Below are 15,572 nucleotides of genomic sequence, written 5' to 3'. Positions count from 1 at the left end.
TGTCTTTTTCTATAAATATATGTCTCTCTTTGTCTCTTAAACCTACTAATCCTTAAAAGAAAAAAGAGAATAATGTTTTTTTTTTCAACACTCAAGGGCACATCTTATCCTCAGATGCTTATAGATTCCATAGAAATGTGTAGGATTTCTTTGAGCGTTTGAATCTAGCCTTTGGATTTAATTTAAGAAAACCACCTTTTAGAAGAAATGATAATAATTGTATTTGTGTGTTTTTTAAAAAATGTATTACCTGAGAGGTTTCACTTGAAAAATTTCAGGGACTCTAGCCAGTGGTAAAATCAAGATGTGCCTTTAGTGATTTATATGACACTCTAATGAGGCCAGTCCAGGTCTCAGCACAGACCTCAGGGGAGTCTGTGACCTAACATAAATAAGGTATAGGAGGGCATGTTGACTGTTCATCATATCATTATTATTATTTGTAATAGGTATAGTTCCTGAGGTGGTGTCTGCTCTTGGGCAAAGCAACGTGTTCTTTCATACTCAGACATAATAATGATGCACAGTTGTGTGTGCAATGGTAGGGATTAAAATGTTTATTGAGATATGCTTCTAATGGGCAGTCCCAAGGCAGGGGAGGTAAGATGACCTAAAATAAATCAAGTGTTCTCGGGAACACCTTGTCTCACTTTTTAAAAAATATTTTGGACTTTCTTAACATACCCATTTGAAGACTCCATGGAACACTGTTTGGAGTTGCTTTTTCTGTCTAAAATGTACCACTTTGTAGAAAACGCTAGTGTAAATTAACTGCTCACTTAGCGGTTTCCCTACCTTTTCAAGTTTGCTTCAACCTTCACCCACTCCTCTCCCTCTGTGTATAGTTTCGTCCACATCTCCTATTTGGTCTTAAATTCCTATTGGAGCTGGGAAAATATCTGAGGAAATCTCACTGCGGAGGAGGGGAGCCGGGGGGATTATTCAGCTCCTTGACTCTCCTACTCAGGCAGAGCGGAAAGAGCCCTGGATTACTGGCTCTGGCCATGTAAAGACATCTCAGGGCCTCATTTTCTGCCATTTGAAAAATCTCTAATTTGGGGGATTTTGATGATTAAATACGAGAATGTATTTTGAAGTATTATGCAAGCTTCAGAGCGCCGCACAAAAGTGGGGTATTATTAGTCTCACAAAGACAGCCTCCATTGGCCTGGGTAATCCGGGCTGTCATTCGAAAAGATACTTTCTAAAATGCAACAGCTTGTGCCCCTGGTTGCTACACAGGGATAAATTCTTTTTCCAAAACTAGAGGAGTCAATTTAGTTACAAGGTCCATCCACCTTATGCTCCTGCTTGGTAAGTGGGTTTGATTACTGTGCTTTGGCATTTGAAATAGTGTGGCTGGCTCCTTTTATTGAGGATCAAGATTTAGAAGGACCTCTTCTTTGAAGGAGTCCTTCCCTTGCAGTCTGTCTGAGAAGGAGAGGCACCATGGATATAGGATGATGCCTTAACGTTTGGCACAGCCTGGGAGAAACCTTGGGTTACTCCTGCACATCTCTGCTTGGTCACCAACTTACGTATCATCATGCAAGTCACTCTTCCCGGGATTGAGGCCGCTTCTGAAATTCCAGAATTTAAGCTTTATCTTGACTTGCTCCTTCTTCTTGCCTAATGAGGAGCATTTCATTGTAAAGTGTCTAAAGGTTTATACATCTTCTTGCATCTCATTATAAATCCCTTCCTTATTAATGTCTTCCCTATCATATTATATTAGTAATTGTTTTCATGAATGCCACAGAGAAATGTAATCACATTACCACCTTTCAAATTGCATTAGTGAAAATGAATAAAATGTATATCAATGGAATACAAAATTGCTGATTCAACATCAAGGTGAAATGAGAGGAATACTACTTAGCATTCATATAATATTGGAGGTGCTTTGGCTCCTCATATAAAGTTGTATGTTCTGGTAAATGGAGACTGAGTTTAGTTGAAATGTGCTTATTTTTTACAGTGAGCTAACCCCTTATTTTCAATTAGACGATAGCTATGTTCAGGGAAAGAATATTTCCTTTTTAGTCATGTTAGCACAGCTGCCTAAATAGTCTGTAAAACTTGTAAACATACAGGCAATAAATGGAATATCTTAATTGTAAACTGTTAGGCAAGAAAATAAAATGTTTCTGCCCAAATTGAAATGCCTTTTCATTTCCTGTTTCTCTAATATTACGAACTGCCTAACAAAATCGCTTGTATTACCATAGGCCTAATTTAATTGGGGGGAGTGGGGGACATAACATGCCTGCATATGCTTTGATACCATAGGAGTATGCGTATTTTCTGTATATAATTGGCTATATCCCGCTGTTGATTTTTACTCTGAACTCCTAAATTATTTAAATGGGGTCTTCCTCATGTCGAATGATGGTACTTTGTGGTCATAAAATAATGACTACAGATGCTCATTGGATCCATGTCTGTGAAAATTTATGTGCCTGTGTGTATGTCCTTTCTCTCTGTTTGTAGTTATATGTTCACACATGGTCATAGAAACATTCATATTCATATATAAACATCTACTCAAAAGTTTATGGTTTTCCCTTTTTGCCCCCTCCCCCTAAGCCAAATTCTTCTTTTTTTTACTTTTTCTGAAGTAATTATTTTCATCACAGTAAACTGAGAAATATTTTTGCTAGTGTCCATGACAGGATTCACCATTGTCAATTTGAAACAGGTTCTCTTAGAGTTCTTTTAGTATCTTGATATGAGTATGCTGAGCACTATAACTGAGAGGTCCCCCTTCCCCCAAGTTTTTAAAAGATGTTCTGGATTTTCCTGATAGAGAAGTAGCAACAGATTTTAAAAATAACTGTCAGTTTTTAAATGGATATATTAGATCTTAACATTTTCAAAGTAAATTGATTTTCAAATTTAAGCAGCAGTGAAATCCTTTTGTTCGTTTCTGCCTTCTGTTTGTTCACTGATTTAGCATTTGCCTATTGAAGACCTACTGGGTTAAAGATGGACATGATACCCACATTCTGTTTGCTAGGGGAATAGTATCTTATGAATGAAACTATTTAGCACACTAAAAGAGACTAGGTGATGCAGGGGGTTGTACTCTTCCCCGCTTTTAAACAGCATTATTGATACAGAGTTCATACGCCATACATTCTACCCATTTAAAGTGTACAATTCAGTGGATTTTAGTATGCGCAGTTATCATCACAGTCATTTTTACTGCATTTTCATCACCTCAAAACAAAACAAAAGACTTCAGATATTCCCCATCCCCTGCTCTGCAAGCCCAAAGTAACCACTCCCTGCTTTCTATATTTATGAATTTCTATGTTCTGAACATTTCGTATGAATAGAATCACATTACATATGGTCTTTTGTGACTGGGTTCTTTTACTTGCATAATGCTTTCAAAGTTTATCCAGGTTGTAGTATGTATCGATAGTTCATTTCTTCTTGTGGCCAAATAATATTTCATTATGTGGATACTAGAGGCCCAGTGCATGGATTCGTGCACCAGTGAGGTCCCTTGGCCTGGCCTGTGCCCCCTCGCAATCTGGGACCCCTCGGGGGATGTTGGACTGCTGGTTTTGGCTGGACCCCCGCAGGTCAGGCCGAGGGACCCCACTGGTGCACAAATCCATGCACCAGCCTCTAGTATGCATATAAAATCTTTGGTTAATCTCTTCCCACCCTCCTCCCTCCCCCTTTCCTCTGAGATTCATCAGTCTGTTCCATGTTTCCATGCTTGTGCATTGAGCATCTGCCCCTGGTGGTCATTGCACGTCATAGCAAACAGTGGAATGGTCGCTTAGGCTTTTATATATATAGATACCATATTATGTTTATGCATTGGCCAGTTGGGAGGGATCATCCATTTTAAGGGAAACTCAAAATGAGATTTTTAAACCTTTTGATTTTTAACAGTAAATGGTATTCAAAGGCCACTTTTCCCCAGTGAATCTCTTTCAACTATTTCAGGTGTGTTTATTGTAAAGATGATCTAGTGAGTCTGGACTGACCATGTGTTTTCAGATCTTCCCACTCAGTGACAAGATCTCCTTGTTGCAAAGACATCAAGAAATTTCAGAATACATGAATACAACAAAATGATCATCTGTATCATGGTGTTCTTTCTTCATACTGCATTAAAAACAATTAGACAAGTTTTAAGAAACCTTCTATTTAAGGGTTAAATAATTCTTTGATTTCTAACTTAATTTTAACACCAAATAAAATGTACACTTTTGCTATAATTTCCCATTGTGTGGATTTTTTAATGGGTTTTGTTAAACAGGCAGAATAACTTCATTGATTCTCATTTGCAGCTATTACTGTTATTTTATAAGTAGTGTCATTTACACTGCAGTTTAACACTCTGTGAGCCCTTTTACAGTACACTTCATAATTGCTGAAAATGGGGAACATTGCTCATTTAAATTCAGATTTATATGTTTCTTTGTATAAATACAGAAAACATACCCATCTTACTACAGCTATAGATGTATTTTAATAGTCTCCTGGTCAGAGTTATATAGGGCTTCTTAGGTTTAAAAAGTTAGAAAACTTATTTGGATATTTAAAACCATGAGTCTCTTGATTAACGCTCTGTGTCTCCCCAACTCTCATGTTATTGTCTTGTTTTGATACCTGCTTGCAAAATCCTGTAGCACAACAGGTGGAAGTTCCTTTACTTTCATCACGTCTGAGTGTTACAATAAAGTACAAGTAAAATAAATAAAAGTTTTTTTTTTCTCAAGCTGCATTGCGATTTGGCCAAATTTAAGACACTGAGTTCTTCTATAAAGACAATATCATATAGGTTTTTCAAGTCAAAACTACTTTTTTTGAAAGTTGTTTCCTTTCCATTAGTTTTGTGGACCAGCCATGTGAACATGGAAGGGGGGAAAACTCTCTTGAAAATTATACAGGGAGCTATTCCCTAACTTTATCGCCATTACTGTCCTGTGAGTTTTTTAGAATCTTTGTGGCAATGCTTGAATTACTGCCTTAGACTCTCATACACAAGATGGGTACATGTGTGTAGAAGGCCTATTAATCTCTATGCATCTTTTTGGTCATGTACAAGATCACTCTCTTCATTCATAATGCTTGACAGCTGTTACTTTGCAATTACTGCTGTGTATTCTGTGACAATCCTGGAAAAGTTCGTTACCATATTTTTATCTTTTTATATATTTTTAGATAGCAGTCTTTGAAGGACAGTTTTCCCACCCAATAAAGAGGTTCATTTGACTTTTGACACCATGTATAGACTGTCGGCCAGTTCTGCATATTCATGGTACCTACATGTGACTTCCAAATAAGAAAATTTAATTTGTTGAGACGTGTTCTTGTTAAAACTAAGAACAGTGAACCTTGTCACTAATATTCATCGTAGCTAATTAATTTATACAGGTAGATTATACCACCTAAGTTTACAGTAGAAAATGATGGGACAGAATGGGTGCTATGTTCATGACAAACTTTTCTATAATTTAGTTTTAATGCAGGGCATGTACTTAACTATTAAACATTTAAAAATGACTCAAGTAAAATTCCATAATTCAAGTTGTAAATCTTGGTATCCTCCCAAGAAATGAATAAGAAGAAAATGGGTTTACCATAAGAAGGATTTTTAGTTACATATGGGAGATTTGGCCAAGGATAATGAACACTTGAAGGGAGCACCCAGCAAAAACAAAAACAAACCAAAAAAACTACACTAATAATAGACAAATATGTAAATTGACTGTACTTCTGCAACACCCCCACAGCCAATCAAGAAGGAATATGCAAATTTGTGGGACAAATATGGCAGTGGCCACGGAGCCAACTGGAGTGGGCGGGAGGCTTGGGTCGTGCCCGGGGATGGAGGAAGCCAAGCTTTTTGTCCGCCTGGGCCTGCCGCTGAAGGAGGGGCCGTTGGGCGGCGGCCACAGAGCAGGCCGGAGCGAGTGGGAGGCTTGGGTTGCCCCCAGCAACGGAGGAAGCTTCCTCCATCACCAGGGGTGACCCAGGCTTCCCGCCCACCCTGGCCAGCCACTGAAAGAGGGGCCTGTGGGGGGCAGCCATAGAGCCGGCCTGAGCGTGTGGGAGGCTTGGGTCGCCTGGGCTGGCCGCCGAGGGAGGGGCTGGCAAATGGCCCTCAGCCCCTCACCCAGGCTGGCCACACCACTATCGGGGTGAGGGTCTCTGCTGGGGGTCGTGGCCAGCCTGAAAGCAGCCTTCAGCCCCTTATCCAGCCTGGCCACACTCCCATGGGGTGAGGGTCCCCACTGGGTGGCATGGCCAGCCTGCAAACTGCCCCAGCCCCTCACCCAGGTTGGTCAAGCCCCCCCAGCGGGGACCCTCACCCCATGGGGGTGTGGCTGGCCTGCAAACTGCCCCAGCCCCTCGCTCAGACCGGCACCGTCTCCAGTGGGGACCCCCCACCCCAATGGGGGCATGGCCAGCCTGCAAACCACCACAGGCCCCTCATCCAGGCTGCCCCACTCCCCAAAGTAACCCCCACCCTGATCTGGGACATCCTTCAGGGCAAACCAGCTGGCCCCCACCTGTGCACCAGGCCTCTATCTATACTAATCTATACTAATAAAAGGGTAATATGCTAATTAGACTGGGAGACCTTCCAGGAGACCTTCCGGACGTTCTTCTGGACAAAGCCATGGTGGCGGGGCCAAGGTAGAGGCGGTTAGAGGCCAAGAAGGGAGGGCAGTTGTGGGTGATCAGGACTGTGAGGGGGGCAGTTTGGAGTGAGCAGGCTAGCAGGGGTGCAGTTGGGGGTGAGCAGGCTGGCGGGAGGGACAGTTGGGGGTGAGTAGGCCGGCAGGCAGAGTGGTTAAGGGCAATCAGGCAGACAGGCAGGTGAGCGGTTAGGAGCCAGCAGTCCTGGATTGCGAGAGGTATACCAGATTGGAGAGGGTGCAGGCTGGGCTGAGGCACACCCCCCCCCCCACCCATGCACGAATTTTGTGCACTGGGTCACTAGTGTGTGTGTGTGTGTGTGTGTGTGTGTGTGTATATATATATATATATCCCAGAACTGAAATTAGTTGTCTTTCTTTTTTTTTTTTACTTTTAAAACATTTTTTTATTTTTTGTTTTTTTTTGTGTGTTTTTTTTGTAGATTTTTTGGGGGGTGGCAAAGGAGGGTTTGGTTTTATTTCTATGATTGTTCCTTCAGAGTAATGTTTCCTGTTTTATGTTCTATTTGCCCCATGGCCTTATTTTTGCATTTTGTTATTTTGTATCAAGTAAATTATACAAATGTTCCCAAACAAGGAATAGCTAATAGGAGATTTATTAATTAGCCTTGTGTATAGTTTTTTTGTGAGGTACACTACATATTAGCTGAAGCATCAATCTGTGTTTTCCTGAGAGATGTCATTTGGTGAGAAGATTGATGTTCAGGGCACATATACTTGCAGAGTTCAAGCCAGCTATGAGCATAATAAAGTGAGAGACTTCAGTTGTAGTGATAACAGACTCTATTATTTGAGTAGAGCTTTGGAACTCACCCAAAATACTTTCAAATGCACTCTTATTTAATATTCAAATACAAATGTGTTACTGACCAAAGCAGAAATAAATATTTTTTCTGTTAAATTGCCCTATTTTATGTATTTAAGATATATTTTGAATGTGAGTATTTATAATATACTGGTTTTAATTGTATGGTTTTTTTTCCTTTTTCTATGAGTAATAGAAATAAACTGATTAATAATTGGGAAATCCACCTTATCATTTAAGAGGCATATAAACATTTCTGAACCCAGGTATTAAAACTAATGATCCCTGTCATACCCATTGTAGATGATTATATCATGAATAATATGGCTTCATGTATGTCAAAGTGTTCATTTATTAATTACGACTAAATATGTGTTAAGCATTTTATAAGGTGTAGGAAAAACTTAATACATTGGGAATAATCATAAGGAAAAATTAATTCAAATATTATATGTGGAAAGTTTCTTGAGGTCATAAATGGTTTTCAGTTATTGAGCTTTTACTATTGCTAGGCATAGTGCCACATGCCTTATATTCATTATTTCATTTAAGTCTTTTGACACTCTTGGGATGTTATTGTTACTGTCATTTGACAGATGAGGAGAGGGACTCAGAGAATTTTGTTTTCCTTGAAGTGCCCTTGAGCACCTATTATTTGGCCAATGGGCGTTTTGCCCTGCCCTAATGGAATTTATATATTTAGAAGGGAAGACAGACCTTAATCAAACAATCAGACAGATGTATAAATATAACATAACTAGAGGCCCGGTGCACAAAATTTGTGCACTTGGCTGGTGGGAGAGGGGGGTCCTTCAGCCCAGCCTGTGCCCTCTTGCAGTCTGGGACCCGTTGGGGGATGTCCGCCTGCTGACTTAGGCACTTGCCCTGGGGAATGGAAGTACTCTTTGAGTTGAAATCTGAGAGATGAGCAGGAGTTAACAATACACAGTGGGGGTTTGATGGTGGGCATGTACAGGTCCATGACTGCCTAACTGGGAATCAGATAGTAACTCAAGGTTTCCAATCAGGGATGGAGAGCTCACACACCCCTGCGTCTAATTCCTGTGACTTTACTACTGAGCAATGTTAGACAAGGTACTTAAGGGTCTCTCTCCCCCTCTCCCCCGCCCCCCGTTTCCTTGTTTGTAAAATAAAGGGGATAATAGTACCAACCTAGTGGTATTTTCTGAGAATTAAGTAAGTTAATGTTTGTAAATTTTTTAGCACAGGATCTAGAAAATGCCAATTATCCAGTAAATCTAACTCTTATGAATAATACCAATCATTCACTGTTAAAAATAAGTTTAAAAAGTCCTGCCTTTGATTTGATTTAATAAAAGACAGGAATAAACAGGGAGAGACAGTGCTTCTCAGACCTGTTTAAGGGTTTCCTCCTGTTCTTAGGTCTCTCCTCTAAACCCACCACCCACAAACTCTGACCATTAAGTCCTTGAGCACAAGGACTCTGCCATCTATTTCCTGCCACTTGACATAGTACTTGGCTTTAACGGGATGATTTTTGCATAGTGATGATATTTGAAGCCGTAGGAGGGGATGAAATTGCCAAATTAAAAAGCGAAGAGCCTGGTCATGGGAAACACCTGTATTTATTTACAGTGGAGAGAGACTGGGAAGTGGCTGCCAGAAAAACTAGGATAGTTGGTCTCTATGGAGGAAAGTTAGTGCTGCAAGCTGCTCTGAGGTCTGGGAGGACAAGGAGCCCAGAAAAGGGACCAGAGGTGAGGAGAACATTCCTCTTGGAGGCAGCGTTTTCAGTTGCAGAATTCCAGTTGCAAAACTAGCATGTAGGTGGCGGTGAGGAAGTGGAAGCAGCTGGGTGCTGGGTGCATGGATTTCCCTTTCAAGAACTCCATGGTAAAGGTAAGCAGTAGGAAATATTACTTTTAATACGTTGCAGGCTTAAGAAAGTTTATTATTGTTGTTATTGTTGTTATTGTTCACGGGGAGTTGGGAATGCTGGTCATGTGAGAATGGAGGAAAGAATTACAGGGCACTCTGATGAATCTGGGTCCTGGAAGCATGGGAACAGTCTGACTAAACTGTCTGTACTTTCTTTGGTGTCCCGTTTCTGACACTTTGTCAGCCTCTCTGAATTTTCTATAGTTCATAGTGCCCAGCAGTGAGTGGGCTGCACTCACAGGTTAGCTGAAGGAAGAAAGAAATGAATGTGCTCATAGAAAGCAAAGCTCACTTACTTCTGCTCTTCCCAACTGTCTCCTTCGAAAGCATGTACATTTTTTTGAGGCTTAACTGCCTTTGATAGTTTTATGATAATTTATTTTTTTAAAGTGTGAGCGAGTTGGTGAGTGATCCATTGGTTCTATTTTATTGTGAGTAAATAGTATGTCAAAGTTTTATGTCATTTCAAAAATGTTATTTAGAATAAAACTTCCTTTGAAGCCACAATATTCTCTTACTCAAAATATTTATTTAGACCATATTGTTTAAATATACATAATTCCCTTAAGGAACAATTGTAGTGTATATAAATCTGGACTTAAAACAAATAGACCTTCTGGAATTCATAGAAATACAAAAAGGATATTCCAGTACTTAAATGTTTATATACAAGAGGAGTTGAGGTGTTCCAATGTTTGTATGCTTAGGTACAAAAAAAGTAGAATTTATAAAGAAATGATGATCTGAGAAGTTTAATTCCCAAATGTGCCAGACATATAACGTTATTTAGGAAGAGAAAATATTTGAATCATAAGTGAGTTTAGAGTAAGTGAATCAATGATTCAACTAGTGAATAAATAAGTATACATAAAAATAAAACAATTCCACAATCTCTTGATTTATTCAGGTCCTAAATATTGTTATAATTAAAAAGTATACTTTTAAACCCCAGGAAAAATTAGGCTATTTTAATAAAATAATTAAATGTTATCAAATTAATTATTTAAAATATGTATGTCTTTTGTGCCTGAGTTAGTTAACATATAGTGCTTGAGAGATCATCTCTTTCTGTTGGTCATGCTTTAATTTTGGTAACACAGGGTTTTTGGGGGTTTTTCAGAATTTATGGAAGCTTTTATTATCACACTTCAGATTATGTAAATATTTTAATGCTAAATTCTTGCCATATCTGAATTTATAATCGGATAGTTTGTACAGTGCCTTGTTTTTAATAGAAACACTGCTCTCTAAACTGTTTTGTTTTGACCGTAGTTCAGTCAAGTTGTGAGTTTGTTAACTAATGATCATGTTATTTAAAGAAGCTATTTCTAACCTGAGATGGTCTAATATATCATTCAGTCGGTAACTATTGAGATAAGAAATTTTGGGAGAAACATTTCCCCTTATAACCTACACATACATATAGTATTCTTGCCTAGTTGGCATTTCCTTTGGTGTCCTTATTTCTTAATACTAGTTCCTTTAATTATGAATGCATACAGCCAAGTCTGACAACCTAGCTCATATGTAATTGGACTGTTGACAGTGGAAGAGAGACCCTGAAATATCACGCAGATTATACAGTTCAGTATTTCCCTAGTGGTAATAGAGGAGCAAATTAGGGATGGAATTGAAGTAGGAAAGCGGTCTTCAGTGAGGTCTTTAACATCAGAAACTGAATAGGGGCCTATAGATTTAATTGTCATTAGTGAAAGAAAACTCTTTTAAACTTGCCCGATCCAAAGCATAGGGAGCAGTAAAAGCCTGTTCAGTCTTAGTCTCTGTAAATGGAATTTGGTCCAATCATATTAATGAAATCTCAAATCCTGTCTGTTACAAATGAGGCAGTTTATGTAGAACTCCAAATGATTCCAGGAAGATGAGCACCTGAGGGTGCAAGTGAGCATAGCTTGGAGGCACAGAATTGCAGTTGCAGGTAGCACCTCTGCCCCCTCCCCCGCTTTCCCCCAAATCAGCAATCATTGATTACATATGAAGCTGCAGAGAGATCTTTTCCTGGCAGTTCAGGTAGTTACAGTAGATTGTTAATCTGTGAATGATCGGACTAAATCCCTTCTGTCTTCAGAATTTCCATGCAAATTAGAAGGAAATGTATGAGGTAAATTTATTAACTGTAGTCTAGGAGCTTAGGTCAGCTTTAGCATACTTCTTAAGTATACGTTTTTATCCATTTATGCTAATTTTCTATGGATTCACTTGATAATATAAATTGGTGAGATGATTTTTTAAAAGTACTTGTAAAGAAATGAAAGATTTTTTAGTGTGTTTTTAAGTTTTCTAAGATACAGTTGGGTTGTTCCAGATATAAAATGTTCCCATAAATGGCTTTTCCTATTCTACATCTGTTCTTAAAATAAATTTTTTTTAAAATTAAATCTTTATTGTTCTGATTACATTTGTTCCTCTTTTTTTCCCATAACTCCCCTTCTCCCAGTTCCCGCCCCACCCTCCGCCGTCACTCCCCACCCACTGTCCTCATCCATAGGTGCACGATTTTTGTCCATTCTCTTCCCGCATCTCCCATTCCCCTTTCCCCCACCCCAAGAATAGTCAGTCCATTCCCCTTCTATGTCCCTGATTCATTGTAATCACCAGTTCATTCTGTACATCAGATTATTTATTCACTTGATTCTTAGATTCACTTGTTGATAGATGCATGTTTGTTGTTCACAATTTGTATCTTTACCTTTTTCTTCTTCCTCTTCTTAAAGGAAACCTTTCAGCATTTCGTATAGTACTGGTTTAGCGGTGATGAACTCCTTTAGCTTTTCCTTATCTGTGAAGCTCTTTATCTGACCTTCAATTCTGAATGATAGCTTTGCTGGATAAAGTAATCTTGGTTGTAGGTTCTTGGTATTCATCACTTTGAATATTTCTTGCCATTCCCTTCTGGCCTGCAAAGTTTCTGTTGAGAAATCAGCTGACAGTCGTATGGGTATTCCCTTGTAGGTAATTGAGTCTCTTTCTCTTGCTGCTTTTAAGATTCTCTCTTTGTCTTTTGCTCTTGGCATTTTAATCATGATGGGTCTTGGTGTGGTCCTCTTTGGATTCCTTTTGTTTGGGGTTCTCTTCCCTTCTTGGACCTGTAAGTCCATTTCTTTCAACAGGTGGGGGGAAGTTTTCTGCCATTATTTCTTCAAATAGGTTTTCAATATCTTGCTGTCTCTCATCTTCTGGCACCCCTATTATTCTGATATTAGTGCGCTTGAAGCTGTCCCAGAGGCTCCTTACACTATCTTCACACTTTCAGATTCTTTTTTCATTTTGCTTTTCCAGTTGGGTGTTTTTTGTCAAATCTTTGGTTTGATTCTTGTGCTCCTCTGGTCTGCTATTTGGTATAATATTCTTTATTTCAGTCCGTGTATGCTTACTTTCTAATTTCTTTATCGTAGCATCGAGGGTCTCATTAGTTTTCGTGAGGCTCTGCACAAGTTTATAGCAGGCCCTCAAAATTGCGATTCTTAGCTCCATATCCTCCATTTCTGTCATGTTTTTTTGTCTCCGCATCTTTTATGCTTTCTTGGTGCACCCCCTTGTGGTCTTTGTGCGTAGTCTTGTTCTAGCCAAGCCTTACTTGTTGTAGTTAACACTAGAGGGATTTGACCACCAGGCCGAATGGCTGTAGGAATCAGCTGTGTAGAAAACGTCTGCCTTCTGAGGAGGCGCTAATCCAGCCTTTGCCTGAGGCTATCGGCAAATGGCTGTGCGCAGGGTTTGGGCGGGGCGGGCTCAAAAGGGCGGGCGGAGGGAGCAGTTATGGCCGCTCTCAGTCCCGTTCCCAGAGGCTCTGCTTCTCAGAACCCCGGCAGCCGCTGCAAACCTCGGAGAGAAAGCTGCCCTCAGGTTCCAACTGATGCCGGATAATCCCGCTTCTCCCGTTTGAGTCTGGGTCCCTAGAGACTCGCCCGGATCTGGAGCCCAGAGTCTGAGACTCTCTCCCGACAGAAAACGACAACCGCGCCCTCAGCCACCAGCCCGCTTTGCGCGCGCACCTCGGTACCTTTGTATTTTCCACACTGCGCCGCCTCTGAGCCTCGATTTGCTGTTCTCTTTCCTTCTAGTTGTAGAGTCTCTCTTCAGCCAGCCTTCCTGTGGTTCTGGGTGATGTCCCTTCCGTCTTTTAGTTGTATTTTTGAAATGGTTGTTTGCGGCAGCCGTCTCCGGTGTTTACCTACGCCGCCATCTTGGTCTCCCCTCCATGAGTTTTAATTTAACTATTTTTCCTAGTCTTTCTCTTTGTTCTTAAAATAAATTTAGACTTATTTTCTTGCATCACTGTTAAAATATAGGGAGGGTTGTTTTGTATTTGTCAAAATAGGAATGAAAGTGGAATAAATATATCAAGTGGGGGAAAACAAGGAATTGGGAAGTGATAAATAATACTGGAAGTACATGGTATACTAGGTCTTATTGGGCCAATGGGAGTGTCTTTCAACATGTCTCTGAAAGATTAACGAAGTATTTAAGTGGAACTCAGCAGAAGAATGATATTCTAATAACATTTGTATGTTTTGTTTTACTTGCATCAGCATTTCACTTGAACATTATCTTGTTTGAATGTATAATTTTTGCATTACTGCCAAATGGATGAACTTACATGGGAATAGCAGCAATATTTTTTTTTCCTCTTTTAGATCCTGGTGTTACAAACCCAGCATCTTGTAGGATAAGTCATCCTTTATTCTTACTCTACTCTATGCTTTTCATTTAAAGGTTACACATGAGTGGCATGAAATACTCTCTTAGTGAATGAACCTTGTTTTTCTTACATTTTTATGAGATTTTGATGGTATCAAAAACCTCTCCAGGCCCCTCCCAACATGAAGACTTTAAACCTAGAAGTGGTTGCTCCTTAGTAAAATGTGGAACAAATGTACCTTCAAACAGATGCTGATGCTGCTTTCCCTCCTTTACTTTCCAGGCCATCCGTTGCACACTGGTAAACTGCACGTGCGAATGTTTTCAGCCGGGGAAGATTAACCTGCGGACTTGCGACCAGTGCAAACATGGCTGGGTGGCACATGGTGAGGAAAAGCTGGGCCTTTCTTTCTGTTCTTGTTATGTTCATGTGAATGTACATGCTTTTTTAGAGCAATCACTGGTCTGGAGATGAGAGGGGTCAGCTGTGCTCCAAGTGTCAGCAAACATTCATCCTGCGGTTCTCAAATAGCATATTTTCAGCTCCAAGATGTAAGGCTTAGGTGAGCAGCTCCCAACAGAAGGCTGAGATGTTTATAAGACAGCGGGGCCCTGGGATTCTCACAGCAGCCAGCAAGCACCAGGCCTGATGGAAACTCAAACGTGCCACAGTTGGTCTTTCAGGGCCCAGACCTCAGAGGGAAGCTGGCAAATCCTTTCTGCTTGTGGAGAACATCTTGACTGCTCACCCTTGGTATATGCCCTAGGGGCTGAGTGTATCCTCCCAGGTGTTAAATGTTGTATAATCTAAGGTGGTTGACAAAGTGAACGGGAACATTCTTTGGCTGGTATCTGAGAAAGTAATCCGTAAATAACCCCTTTCAGTGTGTGCTGGGATTGGAGGTGGCCAGGATTGGTGGTGTGTGAGCTCTGTGTAGATGTGCGTTGCGGTGGCCAGGATTAGTGGTGTGTGAGCTCTGTGTGGGTGTGCGTTGGGGTGGCCAGGATTGGTGGTGTGTGAGCTCTGTGTGGGTGTGTGTTGGAGGTGGCCAGGATTGGTAGTGTGTGAGCTCTGTGTGGGTGTGTGTTGGGGTGGCCAGAATTGGTGGTGTGTGAGCTCTGTGTAGGTGTGCGTTGGGGTGGCCAGCATGGGTGGTGTGTGAGCTCTGTGTGGGTGTGCGTTGGGGTGGCCAGCATGGGTGGTGTGTGAGCTCTGTGTAGGTGTGCGTTGGGGTGGCCAGGATTGGTGGTGTGTGAGCTCTGTGTGGGTGTGTGTTGGGGTGGCCAGGATTGGTGGTGTGTGAGCTCTGTGTAGGTGTGTGTTGGGGACAAAGGTGACCCAGGCCAAGGCTGGCAGTGTGGAGGCTTTAGCCAGATGCACAGAGCTGTTCCATCAATGTGCCTTCCCTCAGCATTTCACTTGTTCTTATATACGGCTTATGTTTTTTTATGTTTAGGCAAAGGGAGACTGGTAAATAAGTAGAGATATTTTATTTACT

At 40.7% G+C, this 15,572-nt stretch overlaps 1 protein-coding gene across 8 annotated transcripts in view; it reads left to right on the top strand.

Annotated features, from left to right (window-relative positions):
• Positions 1-15,572, top strand: part of BNC2 (basonuclin zinc finger protein 2) — a 430,106-nt gene that overhangs the window by 260,392 nt on the left and 154,142 nt on the right. For 7 of the 8 annotated variants that reach the window (XM_070431715.1, XM_070431714.1, XM_070431713.1 and 4 more), the window contains one exon: positions 14,357-14,459. In XM_070431715.1, coding sequence (XP_070287816.1) covers positions 14,357-14,459 — 103 coding nt within the window. Of the gene's footprint in view, positions 1-14,356; positions 14,460-15,572 lie in introns of those variants that run through there. The other variant, XM_070431716.1, reaches the window with a different exon arrangement.

The sequence above is a fragment of the Myotis yumanensis genome, unplaced genomic scaffold, assembly GCF_028538775.1.
Source record: "Myotis yumanensis isolate MYYU_CA2020_CCGP unplaced genomic scaffold, mMyoYum1.0.hap1 SCAF_12, whole genome shotgun sequence".
Classification (NCBI taxonomy): Eukaryota; Metazoa; Chordata; class Mammalia; order Chiroptera; family Vespertilionidae; genus Myotis; species Myotis yumanensis.
This window is presented reverse-complemented; position numbering and strand designations above follow the sequence as displayed.